General features: G+C 58.5%; 1 protein-coding gene across 1 annotated transcript; it reads right to left on the minus strand.

Annotated features, from left to right (window-relative positions):
* Window positions 1–966: 966 nt before the first annotated feature.
* On the minus strand, window positions 967–3582 carry LOC123130447 (subtilisin-like protease SBT3). Its single transcript, XM_044550342.1, has 2 exons — window positions 1541–3582; window positions 967–1370 (listed from the first exon to the last, which is right to left on the minus strand). Exons 1-2 carry the CDS (start codon window positions 3496–3498, stop codon window positions 1187–1189), a joined length of 2142 nt encoding a protein of 713 aa, XP_044406277.1. The 5' UTR covers window positions 3499–3582; the 3' UTR covers window positions 967–1186.
* Between the last annotated feature and the right edge of the window lie 15090 nt (window positions 3583–18672).

The following is an 18672-nucleotide window of genomic DNA, read 5'->3' on the forward strand; positions in this document are numbered from 1 at the left end:
TCGGTGATGCAGGCCGCGTCGCAGGCTGGGTTGGCGCAGACTGCATGATAGGTCTGGCTCGGCCCTTCGCATGGCGTATCCTTCTTCCCTGCTCAGTCAGTCACCGCCAGTTATCAGCTTAAGAAGTTAAGAAGATGCTGCCATGCTTAATAAGAAATTTCAGGGGAGAAAGGGCTCACCATAAGCAAAGGTGAGGAGGAGGAAGAAGAGGGCGGTCGCTGCAACCTTGGCACCCATGGCAGACAGTCTCAATCGATCCAAGCAGGTGAAAGAAACTCTTGTTGCTGGGGCGAGGAGAAATGGGTCTAGCTAGGAGTCTATTTATAGGATGGATTGCGCCTCCCTCAATACCTCAGATATTATGGATATAAAATCAATTTCTTGATTTTGGGCAGTACATGCGCCTTATCTTTCCAGGCATAGAATCGACATCATAAATGCCATTACTTAATGCCTCAAATCAGGATATGCATGTCCACTGCCGCAATTTACGTGGGCCTCCTAGCCTGGTTCCTCTCTTCTTTGTTGCTGTGAGTACGAGGTGCTATGCGTTGCCGTCGTCTAACCTGAGGGCTACCATCGTTTTTTTTACTTTCCTTTTTGCACTTTTTTGTGAAGTGTAAGTATAAATTCACATGTCATGTCAACACTTGAGTACTGGTACCCATACCAATCGAGTTGGAACGAGCTCTTCTACAACCATATATGTGTTCAGATATACTAATTATCAAGTTCGATCGTTCTTGCCACAATGCTCGAAAACTTGAACTTCCGTCAGCCCTGAACACGGCCAAACACCGGTGCAGGATTCAGTTTGGCCTACACTAGCTAGCATTATGGCTTACACCCGGGCCCTCTAGGGGCTCACCAAATCACCAATAGACAATGGTCAACACATGTCGCGCCGACTCAATCGGTTCAATGGAAAAGAAAGAACAATTATGAAGAGCACAAAAGATAACCGAAGGAACTAATAAGCACAAGCACCTGCTTTTTTCAAATTGACAAGCACAAGCAACTAGTAGGATGAGATAGCGATAAGTCTGACTAATAAGTTAAACCTCAGTCCACTGTGACTGAGAAATATAAGGTAGAGTACTTAATAGGATTTCTGACTCCTTAAGCCCAAGTCAAACTACATCATCGGAGCGACATAAGATCAAGTTCACAGCACCGAACGGCGCCGTCACACCACCACGTACGGGAGCCTGACCTGGTGACTGCCGCCGACCAGCTCCGTCCAGAGCACGGCACCGTGCGCCGGCTCTCCTCCGGTGGGCGCGGTCAGCACAATTTCCACCTCGAATGTCGCCTTCTCGCCCGCACCGCCGAACTCCAGCGTCCACGGCGTCACGGCCACGGCCACGTTGCTCGGCGCCGACCACGAGCCTGGTACGTGGCCGCGCCCGCCCCGACGTTGGTCGCCGTCCTGCTGAAGCGCATCCTCCCGGAGGTCGCGTTGGCGCCGAACGTGGCGATGAACGACGGGTAGTTCACGTCGTTGCTGGACGAAACGGAGCAACTGTACGCCGTGGACGACCGCGTGACCGCCGCGATCTGGGTGACGGTGTAGTTCGCGGCGCACAGGAGCGCGACGAAGTCCCGCGGCCCGGCGTCAAAGACGAGACCCGGGTCCAGAGCAGAGTTGGGGTTGACATGCCCCGAGCCCATGGCCAGCGGACTAGCCATGCCGTTGCCGTTGCCGGCGTCGGCGATGGGACGGTGCAGATTGTCGACCGCGCTCGCCGTGGTCACCATTGCAGACTTAATCATGGCCGGACTCCAGTCCGGGTGCGCCGCCCGGAGCAGCGCCGCCACGCCGCTGGCGTGCGGGCACGCCATTGAAGTCCCGGACGCGACTTGGAAGTCGCCGCCCAAAGCCGTCGACCCTACGTACGCCAACGGAGCAACGGGTGGCCAGGAAGCTAGTATACTGTCACCCGGCGCCAATATGTCCGGCTTGAGGACGCCCGCAAAACTCGGCGACGGCCCTCGGGAGGAGTAAAAGGCGACCACCGGCGCCGGTGCTCTGCCGAGGACGGTCTGCTGGAACTTGATCGTGGCCGTCGGCTGCGAGCTGGAGGTGATATACTTGAGCAGCGCGGGCGCATCCTCTGGGCTAATCGCGATAACCGGCAGCGAATACTCACCCATTAGAGGTTCGTCCGTCTCGGTCTGCGGGACGAAGATAGCGGCCGTGAGACCGGCCGCGGCGACAACCTTCATCTGATGGTCCATCGCACCAAGCCCAGTGTCGCGGCAGACGATAATGCTCTTCTTTGTCTCCAGACTTTGGAGCAGAGCTGACGAGGTGCACGCGGACAGCGTCTCGTTGTAGACCAGCTTCACTTGAGAAACCCAAGCATTTGCTGGATACGACGTGACCCCAGTGATCGTGGTGATGCCTTGCTTCGTGTCTCCGTAGCTCACAGTGCCGGCGAACATTTGCCGGTCCACCGTGCCGGCCGCCACCGTGAGCACCCATGGGATGCCATTGTGCAGCGTGGCCAACCCATGGGCGCCATCGTTCCCCGCTGACGCAGACACGAAGATGCCGCGCTCCATGGCAGCGAACGAGGCAATTGCAACTGGATCCGTGTAGAGCGGCTGGTTGTTGAAGCCGAGGGAGATGGACACGACATCGACGCCGTCCGTGATCGCCGCGTCCATGGCCGCCAGGACGTCGGACATCACCGTGTCGCTGGGCCAGCTGACCTTGTACGCCGCGATATGGGCACGTGGAGCTGTTCCACGCGCCGTGCCGCGCCCGTAGCCGAAGAAGGACGCGCACGGCACAGGGCTGCCCGCGGCGGTGGACGCTGTGTGCGTGCCGTGGCCGTCGTCGTCGCGCGTCGAGTTCATTGATACGGTGGCGTTGGGGTACATGGCCACGTATCCGCGGTTGAAGTAGCGTGCTCCGATGAGCTTCCTATTGCACGTGGTGGCGGGGAAGGAGACGCCCGGCACGCACGCCCCGCGCCACCGGGAGGGCACGGCCGGCATCCCGTCGTCGTGGAAGCTGTTGCTCTCGGGCCAAACGCCGGTGTCCAGCACGCCAATGATGACGCCCTCGCCAAGGTTCGCCGCCGGCCACAGCCCGGCGTCGGGGCGGAGGCCGAGGAACCTCTGGGAGTGCGTCGTGTCGTGGGCGACGTCCGCGCGGCGGTCCGGGTACGCCGAGACGAACCCTGGCGTGTGGCGGAGCGCGCGTAGCTCGGCAGCGGAGAGCGTGGCGGCGAAGCCGTTGAGCGCGTTCGCGTAGGAGTACACGTGCTCCGGGCGTCCTCGGCCGCGCGGCGACGCGTCCGCCACCGACTCCAGGATGGCCGAGTGCCACGCGTGCGCGTCCTCGGCGAAGTGCGGCGGCACGGCGGACTTGTCCATGTGGACGATGTACACCGTGCGCGCGCGCTCGCCGGCGGCCACCGGCGTGATGGTGAGGGAGCAGAGGAGGAGGAGGAGGAGGAGGAGGAGGAGGGGCGTGGGAGGTGGTGCCATCTCGACTCTCGAGGACTCCGCTGGAGTGATGCAGGGGAGGCGGAGAAAGAAGCTAGAGGAGGGAGAAGAGGAACTCCATCATTCCATCAGAGACTAGAGGAGGAGAATGGAGTGGAGCTACACGAAGAGGAAGGCATTTGTAGTTCGGATCGACACGCACGGGGCGGTGTGGTGGGGCAGCGCGGATGCGGATGCAACGGCATGCATGTGTGTATCAAGCGCAGCTCGGCTGCTGCTTAGCCTGCTTGTATTGTACTACTAGAAGCAAACTTCGCTGCGCCGTTGGATACCAAACATCAACAGTGCTGTGGCAATTAAAGTTTAACGACACCATAGCACACACTCCGTGCACAAGATAGATTCAGTTTTTGAGAAGCACATCTCACCCATATTTTTTACTCTCTTTTTTAAAAACACTACGGAGCGCTCCAAGCTCATATGGTTATTTTCCTTCGGATCAATGCTAATGTTTTTGATCCCCAGCCATGCCTCAACAAGCAACATGTACAAAATTAACATTTATGTCCTGTTCTCATACTGATATCGAGATACATACTGCGATATTAACAATAGTACGCATTTTTTTTTTTGAAATAAACGCAGGAGTGTATTTCATTGATTAGGAGGGGACGCGAGAGAAAGCCGAGTACAAGGTGCAGGCTAACGCATTAGCTTGCGGAACAAGAAACTGAAAAGAAAAGAGAAAAAGAAAATAAGAGAACGGCCTGGGCTACTCTCGCAGAGCTAGATGCCGACCTCCTGCCAGCGCCCAGTCGCTTGCCTCCGATAGCAGGAGGTGCAAGACTTGCCGCGGCGAGCGTTCCGTGCCGCCGTCGAAGATGCGTGCGTTACGTTCCTTCCAAATCCACCAAAAAACAAGGAGAGCACCGATTGGCCAGTTTCCGAGTGGAAGTCACACGGCTCATGTTGCTGATCCAGTCCACCCAGGGCGAGCCCAGCGTCCATGCGCCAGGGTTTAGCTCCAGGATTGCGAAACAAAGCGCCACCATTGCCCATAGCCGCCGCGCCCAAGGGCATTCCTTCGTGAGGTGAGCCGCTGTCTCCAGGTTCCTCATGCATAACGGGCAGAAGTAGGAGTTGGGCCGTTGCCGGGCGAGCAGGCGGTCGGCCGTGAGAATGCGCCGCTGGGCGAGCAGCCAGGCAAAGGTGCGGCACTTGGCCGGGGCCTAGGCTTTCCAGATCTCCTGACTCAATGGGAAAATAGTGGATCCGATGAAGAATAGCTTGTACGCGGAAGCTGCCGTGTAGACGCCATTGTCCGTTAATCTCCACCAAAAGGAGTTCACGGTGTCCGGGGTGAGCGGCTGCCTGGAGTTGACACACACCCATAGCCTCACGAAGGAAGGCAACAAGTCGGTGGTGACCCGGCCGCGGAGGTCTTGGATCCATCTGTCACCTGACAGTGCTTGACGCACGGAGCGCACCTTGCGTCTGGAAACCACGAATAGGTCGAGGGTGATCATGAGCGGCGCCCCCTCAGGTAGCCAGCCATCATACCAGAAACTGGCTCGGTTGCCATCCCCGATGGTGACCGCCCAGGCTGCCGCGAACATGCGCCGCTCCGCGAGTGTCACCGGGACCGGTAGCCCATGCCAGGGAACGACCGAGGTCCTTTCCGCCCAAAGCCAGCGAAGGCGAAGCGCCACATCAAAACACTCCAGGTCGACGACATCGAGCCTGCCAAGGTCACGCGGGCGGCATACACGACCCCACGCGACCTTGCAGTGCCCGCCGTGGCACGTATCCTCCCCGCGCCATAACCAGGCACGTCGAAGCCGGTCCAGCTCCTTACGAACCCAGGGCGGTAGTGCGTAGACGGCCGACTAGTAGACGGTAAATGCTGAGAGGACGGAGTTGAGGAGAACGAGCCTGCCAGCAAGGGTGAGGAGTCTGGCCTTCCAACGCGCCAAGCGCGCGCGGAGCTTGTCAAGCAGTGGCTGCAGGTCCACCTTACGCAGAGTCCAAAGCGACAGCAGCAACCCCAATAATTTGCAGGGAAAGCTCTCAACCCTAGCCCTCAAGGGTGAGATCACATCATGCACGTCCAACTGCTGACATCTTATGGGGAGGACAACACTCTTCTCAAAGTTGACCTTGAGCCCGGAAGCCAACCCAAAGGCAGCGAGGATGGAGCGGAGAGCGGCTAGCTCGGTCTTCACGGGGTTGAGGAAGAGGGCGACATCATCGGCGTATAGGGAGGTACGCAGCTGCGGCAGCCGATCCTGAAGCTTGGAGAGCACCCCTATGTCCACTGCAACTTCTAGGAGCCGTTGGAGGGGCTCCATGGCGAGGATGAACAGGAACGGCAATAGGGGATCACCCTGACGCAAGCCACAACAATGTATGATGGGCCGGCCAGGTACCCCATTGATCAGGACCCGCGACGAAGAGGTGGCTAGAAGCATAGAGATCCAGTCACACCACCTCGGACCAAAACCCCGGGCGCAGAGCATGTCGAGCAGGTACGGTCAGGAGACGCTGTCAAAAGATTTGGCGATGTCGAGCTTGACAAATAGCATGGCACGCTTGACGCGGTGGAAGTGGCGTGCCATCCCACGAGCGAACAGAAAATTATCCTGAATGCAACACCCTTTGATGAAGGCAGACTGGGCAGGGCCAACGAGCTCGTCGATTCACCTCGCGAGGCGCATCGCAAGTACTTCATGAACAGCTTTACCGCACTATGGAGCAAACTGATCGGTCTGTAGTCCGCCATCAAAGTCGCCTCCACCTTTTTTGCCAGAAAGACAATGTTAGCTGTGTTCAGGCGATGCAGACTTGCACGGTTCATCTGGTGCAGCTATTGGAACGCTGCCAGCAGGTCCGGCATGATGGTGGTGGCCACCGTCTTGTAAAAACCCCCGATGAAGCCGTCCGGCCCCGGCGCGCGGTCACCGGGCATATTCTTAATGGCCGCGAGGACCTCCTCCTCTGAGAAAGTCGCCTCAAGCTCATCAAGGTTGGCCTACTGCAGCCCGAGCCCGTCCCAGTCAACCGTGGCATGACAGGTTTGCGGAGTGCCCACAAGCTGCTGAAAGAAGGCCGTGGCGACCTCCGTCTTACGGGCTTGATCAGTGGCAATGCCGTTGCCATCGCGCAGGGATGCGATGAAATTCTTTCGGTGCCGGGAGCGCTGCTTGGCACGGATACGCTCGATGACCGTGAGGGCCAAAATCTGGGACTTTAGAATTTTCCGCAGCTGCAGCTCATCCGCCTCGAGCGTACGGGATTCCTGGGCCGTATCAAGGCGAAGCACAACCTCCTGGACGAATAACAGCTGCAGGCGAGTGTCTCCGATGCATGTGCGATGCCACCTGCGCAATACCACGACAGTTTGCCGCAGTTTGAGGGCAAAGCGGCCGAAGGCATCCATTGGCGGGCACCCCTCGTTCCAGGCCGTGGCTACGAGCTCCTGAAATCCATTGACGTGCGGCCAGAACGCCTCAAAGCGGAAGCAAGGCGGCTGCCGGACCGGTGGCTCACAAGTGAGCAGCAGCGGGCAGTGATCCAACATGGCGGTGGCCAGCGGCTGAAGCCTGGCACCCCGAAAAGCAAGGTCCCAGTCGCCGTCGCAGAAGGCCCGGTCCAAACGCACCAGCACCGGCTGAGCCTGCTCATTGGACCAGGTGAAGCGACACCCGTCCAGCTTGTGCTCGCGGAGTTCACTAGCATTCAGCGCGTCCCGAAAGCGGGTCATGAGCCGGTGGTTGAGGTTAGGGCTGCTCTTGTCACGCGCCTAGTAGATGAGGTTGAAATCGCCGATGATAAGCCAAGGCCCGAGCGCCATCGCGCGTAGTCCCATGAGCTCGGCAAGGAACCACAGCTTGTCCGCGTTACCGTTGGTCCATGATAAAAACAGAATTTTTTGATGCAGAGTGCTAATTGGCATAATTTCAATGTAATTCTTCTTAATTGTGGTATGAATATTCAGATCCATAAGATTCAAGACAAAAGTTTAATATTGACATAGAAACAATAATACTTCAAGCATACTAACTAAGCAATCATGTCTTCTCAAAATAACATGGCCAAAGAAAGTTCATCCCTACAAAATCATATAGTTTAGTCATGGCCCATTTTCGTCACACAAGAATGATCTCATCATGCACACCCCCGATGACAAGCCAAGCAATTGTTTCATACTTTAGTAATCTCAAACCTATAAACTTTCACGCAATACATGAGCGCGAGCCATGGATATAGCACTATGGGTGGAATAGAATATAATGATGGGGGTTATGTGGAGTAGACAAAAAAAAGAGAAAGTATCACATCAACTAGGCTAATCAACGGGCTATGGAGATGCACATCGATTGATGTTAATGCAAGGAGTAGGGATTGCCATGCAACAGATGCACTAGAGCTATAAATGTATGAAAGCTCAATAAAAAAACTAAGTGGGTGTGCATCCAACTTGCTTGCTCACGAAGACCTAGGGCACTTGAGGAGGCCCATTGTTGGAAAATACAAGCCAAGTTCTATAATGAAAATTTCCCACTAGTGTATGAAAGTGACTGAGGGAGTCCTGGATTAGGGGGTCTCCGGACAGCCGGACTGTTGGACCATGAAGATACAAGATTGAAGACTTCATCTCGTGTCCGGATGGGACTTTACTTGGCGTGGAAGGCAAGCTAGGAAATACGGATATGTATATCTCCTCCTTTGTAACTGTCGGATTTCGGGTTCCGGCAGACCCTTGAGGTTCGAACACTGGGGTGCGCGCAGAGATTTCACCTTCTACCTACCTGCGCCCCTCCGCCTTGCTAAGATCTAAGCTATGGAAAGAACAGCACAAGAGACACGGGGTTTATACTGGTTCGGGCCACCATTGTGGTGTAATACCCTACTCCAGTGTGTGGTGTGGTGGATTGCCTCTTGGGCTGATGATGATGAGCAATACAAGGAAGAACAGCCTTGCGAGGGTCTGTTCTTGGCTGAGGGGATGAACTGCTAGGAGGAGTTCAGTCACCCCCCTCTCTCTATTCTTGATTCTCTCTGATTTCGATCCCTCCTACCATGTGGGTGGCTAGTCCTATTTATAGGCAAAGGCCCTAGGCCTCTTCCCAAATATTGAGCAGGAAGGGCGCCAACAATTGGCCATTTTGGAGGGGAACATCTGGTACACTTATCCTGACTAAAGTTGGTCCTCGCCGGCCAAAGGCTCTGGTGGTGACGCTGGCTTGGGCTCCACAATGACTTCCTCCCTGCCGTTGGACTGGTCTTGGTCTCGTTGCACCGAAACGGGTGCCTTTGCTTGATGCTCTCGCCTGCGCTTGCTCCCTTTGCACCAAAGAGGAAAGGAGGACACTGCGCGGCTGGCGCCCGCCTGGCGCCTTTGGTCGTCATGGCTTGCGTCACGGGCACCTCGTGAGGTACCTCGCCTTGATCTCTCCGCCTCCTCGCGAGCCAGCCTGATGAGGCCGTGCCTGAGGAAGCTCCGTGTCATCCGCCCCGCGAGGCTTGGCCCCTCGCGAGGGTCTTGGGTCTGTGTTGATGAAGATGGGCCGTGCTGGGCCCCCCTTTGAGCCACGCCGCAGGCCGCAGGCAGGCAAGTCTGGGGACCCCCGTTCCCAGAACGCCAATAGTAGCCCCCGGGCCCAAGGCGAGCCCGGACTTGGCCGTGCAGGGAGGCGAAAGGGCAAGAGCGAAGCGCCCCGGGCCCTAACAGCCTGCGGCCTCGGGCGCCGCATGGCGGTTGATTGGGCGTGGGCGGCACTATTCCCCCACGCCCCCTTATTTTGCGCCATGCTAGGCGGACTCGTAGTCGTACACAGCCGCTCCCCTTTCTGTTGCTCGAGCGCGCCAGGGAGCGTCGCGCTCTTCGCGAAGGATTCTTTCGAAGGGCGGCTGACGCGGTGAGCCTGCTTGGTGAGGAGCTTGCTGATGAAGACGCACGCCTTGAGGCCGAGGGCCTGCGCCTGGCTGCAGAGATGCGCGAGCTGGAGGGCGCCATCGCCCTTGTGCGCCGTCAGCGCGATCTTGACGACGCAGAGGCCAAGGCGTCGCTGGTGGCCCCTCAGGAGGCCCGATCTTGGGCCGCTGAGGAGGCCCGGGAAGCTGACCGGCGGCGAGAGGCGGCGGAGGAGCGGGCTCGGGAGCTCCTGGCCTGGTGCCACTCACTAGAGGAGCAAGTGGAGCTGCGCGAGGCAGCCCTCGCGTCGATGAAGGTGGCCTCTGGCGACCCAGCAGAGCTCCAGAAGCGTGAGGAGGCGCTGACGCTGGAAGCCGCCGAACGTACCCGCGAGTACGAGCGTGTGGAGACGAGGGAGCGCTTGATGACGCAGGCAGAGGATGATGTCGCTGCACGGGAAGCCTGTGTCTTGGAGGAGGTCGGACGTCGGGTGGCAATGGCGCGCTTGAACCTCGAGCATGAGTTCGAGGAGAGGCTGGAGTTGATCCGGGCCGAGGCTGAAGGTAGGACTGCTGCCTTGAGGGCCAAGCTGGAGGAAGCGACGCGACGGGCCGATGCTTTTCGGGCCGCCCTTGAGGTAGCGCAAGGGGAGTCAACCACCTCCCAGGCCGAGGTGCTCCTTCTTCGCCAGCGGGTGGAGGAGGCTGAGGTCGTCGCACGCCAGAATGCGGACGAGATACGTTAGCGGCGGATCCTGGAGCATGAGCATGGCCCCATGCTCACCACGCTCCGGGAGAGAGCCAACACAGCCTTGGGCAACATCTGCGAGGCGGCTGTTGGCGAGCCGCACGCAGTCAACTACGCTGGCAACCTTCAGTTCTTCACCGACGTGGTAACGCAGCTAGAGGCACGGTCGGTCAGGGCCAACATGTTGGTGGAGGAGAGGAGTCGCGCCCTGCTCGGGCACGCCTTTTCTCGCGTCTTCAGCCATCTCCGGAACATGGATCCCCACTTCGATTTCGACGCCGCCATCACCCCAGTACCCCAGGCCGTCCGAGACGACCTGGCGCACTGGGTGGAAGACAATGTGGATGCTCTTTTCAGGGCCTTCACTTCAGACAACGACGGCGTGATCGTGGCTGCCGATGAGGGCGGTGTGGTGAACGGCCCTGACGCCGCTGGCGGCGACGCAGACAGCGATGGCGAGTTCATCGACGCCAGCAACGGTTCGGGTGGTGCTCCTGAGGATGCATTGGGGGATTTATCCGACTGATCATGCATCGTTCCTGTTTCCTTACCCTCCATGAATAGAACTCAGGTTTTGGCCTGATGGCTGTGAGAGCATTTTGGAGGGGGAGCCCCTCATGTAAAACTTGTGTTCTTCGTACTAGTAGACGTTACATTGCCCATGCGCCCGCACCAAGTGGTTGGCTTAAGCGACGCGCTGGTCGGCTAGTTTACCTTTGTCCCGTGCGGGCCCTGAGGTAGCCTGTGGGAGGCTGTGGTGTCCCGAGTGTTCCCTGATCGAATCCCTAGGATCTGCAGTAAAAAACCCTCCTGAGAGGACGCGGCGGCGGCAGTCTGGGCTGCGCGCAAGCTAGGTCTGACCCGGCTCGCGAGGGGCTCACGAGGGGAGGCAGCTGAGGCGAAGTGGTAACCAAAACGCGAGAAATTGCTCGAACGAGACTAAGCACCCCTTCCCCGAACACACGCAAATCTCAAATTCGAATCCAACTTAAATCTAGCGGGGGAAAGCGACAACCAAAGGGAAAAGCAATGAAAGCAGACAAAAGGCCGTGTCCGGCACCTAATCTAGTCTTGGACGTCTTCTCACCAGCGCGGAGCTAAGTGCTGCCACTGGGCGTGTGAGGGAGCCCCAGGGCCTGAGGCCGGCATCCCTGAGACTCCGGGGTGTGTACAGCCCCACTCATTATTACGTGAGAGTGTCACGGGGCGGCGAGCTTCACAGGCGTTGGCCTTCTTCACAGGCGTTGGCCTTCTTCACAGGCTCCGGGCCTTTCTTGGTGGAAGCAGGCTTCACGGGCATTTGCCCTCTTCACAGGCTCCGGGCCTTTTCCAAAACGCGAAAGCTTCACAGGCATTCGCCTTCTTCACAGGCTCTGGGACTTTTCCAAAACGCGACAGCTTCACAGGCATTCGCCTTCTTCACAGGCTTTGGGCCTTTTCCAAAACGCGACAGCTTCACAGGCATTCGCCTTCTTCACAGGCTCTGGGCCTTTTTAGGGGTAGAACCTCTGGAGGTGCTGGATGTTCCATGCATTCTGGACCGGCACCCCCTCCTGAGTCTCCAAGCGCGCGGAGCCGGGCCTGGAAACATGAACAACCTTGAACGGGCCCTCCCACGTGGGAGAGAGCTTGTGCAGTCCCTCCCTGGAGAGAACCCGCCTGAGCACGAGGTCTCCTACCTCGAGAGTTCTGGGGTAGATGTTGAGCGGGCAACTAGGTCAAACACATTAGCCGCGAAGGAGTGGATTCATTCAAATAGATGCTGGGAAGGCGGACATCACTGGGTCAGGCCCGAGCGACTTGGGGATGATGCAGCCCAAGGGGCGCCCCCAACAAGGTAAGCTAACAACATAAAATAAAAGGGATACATGCCGCAGGGACGGACCCACGCGGCCTGGGAATAATGCAGCCCTGGGGGGCGCTCCCAGCTGGAAATGAAACTTGAAAGATGTCACCTGATGATGTTGAGGACGAAGGAGCGTTGGCGTAGCAGACTTGGTGGGCTGCGGAAGCCGATCCTCACGAGCCCCCAGGCCCAGGGGCCTCGGGAGGCTCCGGAGGCGCTGGTGGCTCCTCGCGGACCATCTCCATCTCCGCCAGGGCTGCGGAACGCCTGGCCTCTTGAGCCTCCATGATGCCCCTCATGAGGCGCTGGTACGTGGCAGCCGCGTTCGGCAAGCCGTAAGGCATGCGAACGTAGTTGTGGGGTGGACCTTCGCAGCGCCCCACTCGCGAGGGCCAGAGGCGCTCCAGAGAGGCGACTCGATTGAGCCCTGGTATGTCGATGCAGACGCGCAGCCCACCATCCTCGCCTGGATGGGGAGCCACAGCTGGTAGGCGGCGGCCGCCTTTCATGACTCTTGACTCCTGTAGCTCCTGAATGGCCTTGCTGACGAACTCCTGAGGGTCTGGCTCTCCTTGCCTTACTCCTTCTTGAGGGAAACGTGCTTCGAAACACGCCTCCATGTGGTGCCCAAGCGCCTCCCTCGTGACCTTAGCCAGGTCGGTGGCCCTCCAGGGGAGAGCCCCCGAGCCCTGCCTGAGGAGGGCGCCGGGCGCGCTTTCCTATGCGATGGAAGGAGGTTCCCCCTGGGCAGGCGCGGGCCCTGAGGGGCCTGCCTCCTGAGGGGCCGGGCCGGACGATGTCTTCTTCTTCTTGGGGGCGGTCTCGGGAAGCCTCCTGCTTCCGCGATCCGGGTCTTCCAGTGATGCGGCCTGAAAGGCTCGTTCCAGGGAACACACCGCGTCCTTCTCTTCACAGGGCACCGTGATGACTCCGCCACTTCCTGGCATCTTGAGGACGTTGTAGCCGTGGTGAGTTACGGCCATGAACTTGGCCAGCGCTGGGTACCCAAGGATGGCGTTGTACGGCAGGCGAATGTGAGCGACGTCGAAGTCGATGAGCTCGGTGCGGTAGTTGTCGCGTGCCCCGAAGGTGACAGGGAGGCGGACCTGCCCAATCGGGACCGTGGAGCCGTCGGTGACTCCGGAGAAAGGCTTGGTTGGCTGAAGCTGGTTGTAGGGCACTTGGAGATTGTTGAATGTTTCCACGGACAGGACGTTGAGCCCTGCCCCGCCATCGATGAGGGTCCTGGTGACCACCACATTGCTGATGATTGGGGAACAAAGCATCGGGAGGACTCCGGCTGTAGCCGCACACTTGAGCTGATCTGCTGAGCTGAACGTGATGGCGCACGCCGACCACCTGAGAGGGCGCGTGGCTTCCAGCTTGGGGAGGACTGCATTCACTTCGCGGGCGAACTGCTTGAAGATGCGTTGAGAGGCTGGGGCTTGAGCCCCGCCCAGGATGCAGGCGATCGCGCGCGGCTCCTGGAAGCCCCCAGCCCCCTCGTCCTGATGGCGGTCCTCGTTTCTCCTTGGCTGCGGCGGCAGCGGAGGGAGGCCTGCGTTGCCTGGCGGGCGATCCTCGCGAGGCTGATCCCTCCAGTCTCCCTCGCGAGGCAGGTCTTGCCAGCGATCCTCGCGAGGTTGATCGCGCCACCCTTGGCGCGGGCAGCGGTCTTCCCAGCGTCCTGCATTCCTTCCTCCTCCTCGACCGTAGCCCCGGTCACCGCGGTCGGGGCGACGGCCGATCCTTCCTTCTCGCACGGCTCGGAGCTCTTGACATTCGTTGGTGTTGTGGGTGTGGAGGTCGTGGTACACACAGTACCGACTGCCCTTGGAAGGTTCGGGCTGATCTCTGCCCCGCTTGGTGTCTGGTTCTGCCGCGAGCACGGCAGCCCCCTTGCGCTTCACATCCTTGGCCTTGGGCTTCTTCTCTTCTGGGTCTGCGGCAGGCAGCTCGAGGAGGGAGAGACGCCCTTCCTCAGCCCTGGCGCACTTGGTTGCCAAGTTGAACAACTCCAAGGAAGTGCACAGGTCTTCATGCATCGCCAGCTCCTCCTTCATCTTGACACCGCGCACGCTGTCGGAGAAGGCTGAGATGATGGCCTCCTCGGTCACCTTGGGAATCTTGAGGCGTGCGTTGTTGAAGCGCTGGATGTACTTCTGCAGGGTCTCTCCAGGTTGTTGCTTGATGCGGCGCATGTCGCTCACGGCGGGTGGCTGGTCGCGAGTGCCTTGGAAGTTGGCGATGAAGCGGGTGCGCATCTCGTCCCAGGAGCAGATCGTGCCTGGAGCCAGGTTCAGGAGCCAGGTGCGGGCCCCGTCCTTGAGCGCCATGGGAAACTAGTTCGCCATGACCTTCTCGTCTCCGTTGGCAGCTTCGATGCCTAGCTCATAGAGCTGGAGGAACTCTGCAGGGTCGGCCGTGCCGTTGTAACAAGGAGGCAGGTCTGGCTTGAACTTGCCGGGCCACGCGACGCTGCGTAGCTCGGTGGTGAAGGCACGGCAGCTAGCTGTGACCACAGGAGGCCTTGGGTGACGGAGAGCTTGGTCTTGCATGTCCCCACGCGCTGCAGCTGGGAGCAGCGCGGGGTCTTGACGTGCGGGAGCAGGAGCATGGTCGCGACGTGCTAGAGAAGGGAGCGCCCGGGCAGCTTCTTGTGGGCGAGGGACTTCTTGGCAGCTCTGCTTTTGTCGCGCTGGCACCTGACGGAGCGGGTTCCACCCAGGGGCCACATGCCTTGGAGCCATGGCGCCTTCTTCAGGAGGAGGCGGCCGGGGCGCCGCCGGAGCTTCGTCGCCCGCGCGGGGCGGGGTGCGGTGCAGCGGAACGGACGGCACAGGAGAGCCCCCTGCGGCGCGGACGAGCTCAGCGATGCGGTCGAGCCATTCTTCGTAGACGTCGTCGACGGGATGGTAGCGCAGGAGCTCGTTTGCCGCGATGAGCGCAGCTTGAGCCTCCATGGGTGCGCGGAGCGCGCGGGACGAAGAACCAGTTGGGGTGAGCGAGGGAGTAGCGGTGCGGCCGTCTTGCCGCACGGACGGATGCTGAGACAACGCTTGCTGCTCGTCCCCCGCCAGGCCGGTGGCAGCGTTGACGGCAGGTGACGGGGAACGGCGAGGACGCCCGCCGACAGGAGCCGTCTGGGCGACGCGGGAAGCGAGAGCGGCCCGGCGCATAGCGCGGGCCCGACGAGCGTCAGACATGGACGCGATGGTCGGAGGAGAACGGGGTGGTGGAAGACGAATTCCGGCGCACCCCTACCTGGCGCGCCAAATGTCAGATTTCGGGTTCCGGCAGACCCTTGAGGTTCAAACACTGGGGTGCGTGCGGAGATTTCGCCTTCTACCTACCTGCACCCCTCCGCCTCGCTAAGATCTAAGCTATGGAAAGAACAGCACAAGAGACACAGGGTTTATACTGGTTCGGGCCACCGTTGTGGTGTAATACCCTACTCCAGTGTGTGGTGTGGTGGATTGCCTCTTGGGCTGATGATGATGAGCAATACAAGGAAGAACAGCCTCGCGAGGGTCTGTTCTTGGCTGAGGGGATGAACTGCTAGGAGGAGTTCAGTCACCCATCTCTCTCTCTCTCTTCTCATTCTCTCTCTGATTTTGATCCCTCCTACCCTGTGGGTGGCTAGTCCTATTTATAGGCAAAGGCTCTGGGCCTCTTCCCAAATATTGAGCGGGAAGGGCACCGACAATTGGCCATTTTGGAGGGAAACATCTGGTACACTTATCCTGACTAAAGTTGGTTCTTGCCTACCAAAGGCTCTGGTGGTGACACTGGCTTGGGCTCCATAATGACTTCCTCCCTGCCGTTGGACTGGTCTTGGTCTCGTTGCACCGAAACGGGTGCCTTTGCTTGATGCTCTCGCCTGCGCTTGCTCCCTTTGCACCAAAGAGGAAAGGAGGACACTGCGCGGCTGGCACCCGCCTGGCGCCTTTGGTCGTCATGGCTTGCGTCACGGGCACCTTGTGAGGTACCCCGCCTTGATCTCTCCGCCTCCTCGCGAACCAGCCTGATGAGGCCGTGCCTGAGGAAGCTCCGTGTCATCCGCCCCGCGAGGCTTGGCCCCTCGCGAGGGTCTTGGGTCTGTGTTGATGAAGATGGGCCGTGCTGGGCCCCCCTTTGAGCCACGCCGCAGGCCGCAAGCAGGCAAGTCTGGGGACCCCCGTTTCCAGAACGCCGACAGTAACCGACCTTGTGTAACCCTAGCCCCCTCCGGTGTCTATATAAACCGGAGGGTTTTAGTCCGTAGGAAAACATACAATCATACCATAGGCTAGCTTCTAGAGTTTAGCCTCTCTGATCTCGTGGTAGATCAACTCATATAATACTCATATCATCAAGAACAATCAAGCAGGACGTAGGGTATTACCTCCATCGAGAGGGCCCAAACCTGGGTAAAACATCGTGTCCCCTGCCTCCTGTTACCATCCGCCTTAGACGCACAGTTTGGGACCCCCTACCCGAGATCCGCCGGTTTTGACACTGACATTGGTGCTTTCATTGAGAGTTCCTCTGTGTCGTGACCATAAGGCTCGATGGCTCCTTCGATCATCGCTAGCGATGCGGTCCAGGGTGAGGCTTTCCTCCTCGGACAGATCTTCATATTCGGCGGCTTTGCACTGCGGGCCAATTCGCTTGGCCATCTAGAGCAGATTGAGAGCTACACCCCTGGCCATCAGGTCAGATTTGGAAACTTGAACTACACGACCGATATCCGCGGAGACTTGATCTTCGACAGATTCGAGCCCATGCTGGACGCGCCGCGCAGTCACGACGAGCAAGACGTAACTCTACTGTCGAACAGTGTTCGGGAGATCGCATCCGTAGCCACTCCGGCTTTTAATCTGGAGCAAGTCGCGCCATCCGAGAGCGGAGGGATGAACCCCGCCATGGAGGCCGCACTCTTAGCAGCGATAGAGCCGGATACTGACTTCACTCCTTACGAGAGCCGTGTTGCCGAACCACTGGATTCATCTTCGACCACGGAGTCCGAGCCGCTCGTATCTATGCCCGTCGAGTCCGACTGGGCGCCGATCATGGAGTTCACCTCCGCGGATATCTTTCAGCACTCACCTTTTGGAGATGTGCTAAATTCATTAAGGTCTCTCTCCCTGTCAGGAGAACCTTGGCCGAACTATGTCTGGCTAGAATGGGATGCAGACGACGAAGAAATTCGCTGCCCACCCACCACCCACTTAGTAGCCACTGTCGATGACTTAACCAACATGCTCGACTTCGGCTCCGAAGACTTCGACGGTATGGACGACAAAGCCGGAGACGAACAGGATCCACCGCCCTCGGGGCACTGGACCGCCACCTCATCGTATGATATATATATGGTGGACACCCCCCAAAGAAGCCAATGGCAAGGGGAAAGCGGAGGATGACCCCTCCAAGAAGCAACCCAAGCGCTGACGTCAGCGGCGCGGCTCTAAGTTCCGCCATAGTAAGAGCAGCGATACCGGCACAGGAGATAATAACACTCCGGATAGCGTCGAAGACAACAACAATCCCCTCCAGCACGACGAAGAGCTGGAGGACGAACAAGCTAGCCCTCCAGAGCAGGCAGCAGATGGAGAACCAGAGGAGGACAATTACATGCCTCTCTTCGAAGACGAGGCGAGCCTCAACGACGACGAATTTATCGTGCCTGATGACCCCGTCGAGCAAGAGCGCTTCAAGCGCCGACTTATGGCCACGACAAATAGCCTAAAGAAGAAACATCAACAACTTCAAGATGATCAAGACTTGCTATCAGACAGATGGACCGAAGTCCTTGCGGCCAAGGAGCATGAACTCGAGCGCCCGTCCAAGAGTTACCCAAAACGCAGGTTGCTACCTCACCTCGAGGAGGAAGCATTAAAACCTCATTCACCAGTGTACAATGCGGCTGACCGGCCACTACGCGGCCGAGCCAGAGAGGCGTTTCAGCCCAAAGTTCAGCCCGCACCCCGTCGCCACTCAGTCAAAGATACTAAGGCCTGGGGCAACACAGAGGACCTGCGAGACATCTTGGACAGCAAGGCAAAAATCGCAAGGTCAATATACGGGATGCGAACATGTGCGCCCACACGGGACGATGATCGTCGCGTCGGATACACCAAGAGTAAATTCGACCGGGCCGAATACAGCAGATAGGACTCATACGAACTACGTCGGGATATAGCTCGGCACAGAGGCGCCGCACACCCCCTATGCTTCACTGATGAAGTTATGAATCACGAATTCCCGGAGGGTTTCAAACCCATAAATATCGAATCATACGATGACACAACAGATCCCGCGGTATGGATTGAGGATTTCCTCCTTCACATCCACATGGCTCGCGGTGATGATCTACATGCCATCAAGCACCTCCCACTAAAACTCAAAGGACCAGCTCGACATTGGCTGAATAGCCTGCCAGCAGATTCCGTCGGCAGTTGGGAGGATTTGGAAGATGCATTTCTTGACAACTTCCAGGGCACTTATGTGCGGCCACCGGATGCTGATGACTTGAGCCACATAACCCAGCAGCCAGGGGAATCGGCCATACAATTCTGGACACGGTTTCTGACTAAGAAAAATCAAATTGTAGACTGTCCGGATGTAGAAGCCCTAGCGGCGTTCAAGCATAACATCCGCGATGAGTGGCTCGCCCGCCACCTCGGCCAGGAGAAGCCGAAATCTATGGCAGCCCTCACAACACTCATGA

The sequence above is a fragment of the Triticum aestivum genome, chromosome 6A (genome assembly GCF_018294505.1).
Source record: "Triticum aestivum cultivar Chinese Spring chromosome 6A, IWGSC CS RefSeq v2.1, whole genome shotgun sequence".
Lineage (NCBI taxonomy): Eukaryota > Viridiplantae > Streptophyta > Magnoliopsida > Poales > Poaceae > Triticum > Triticum aestivum.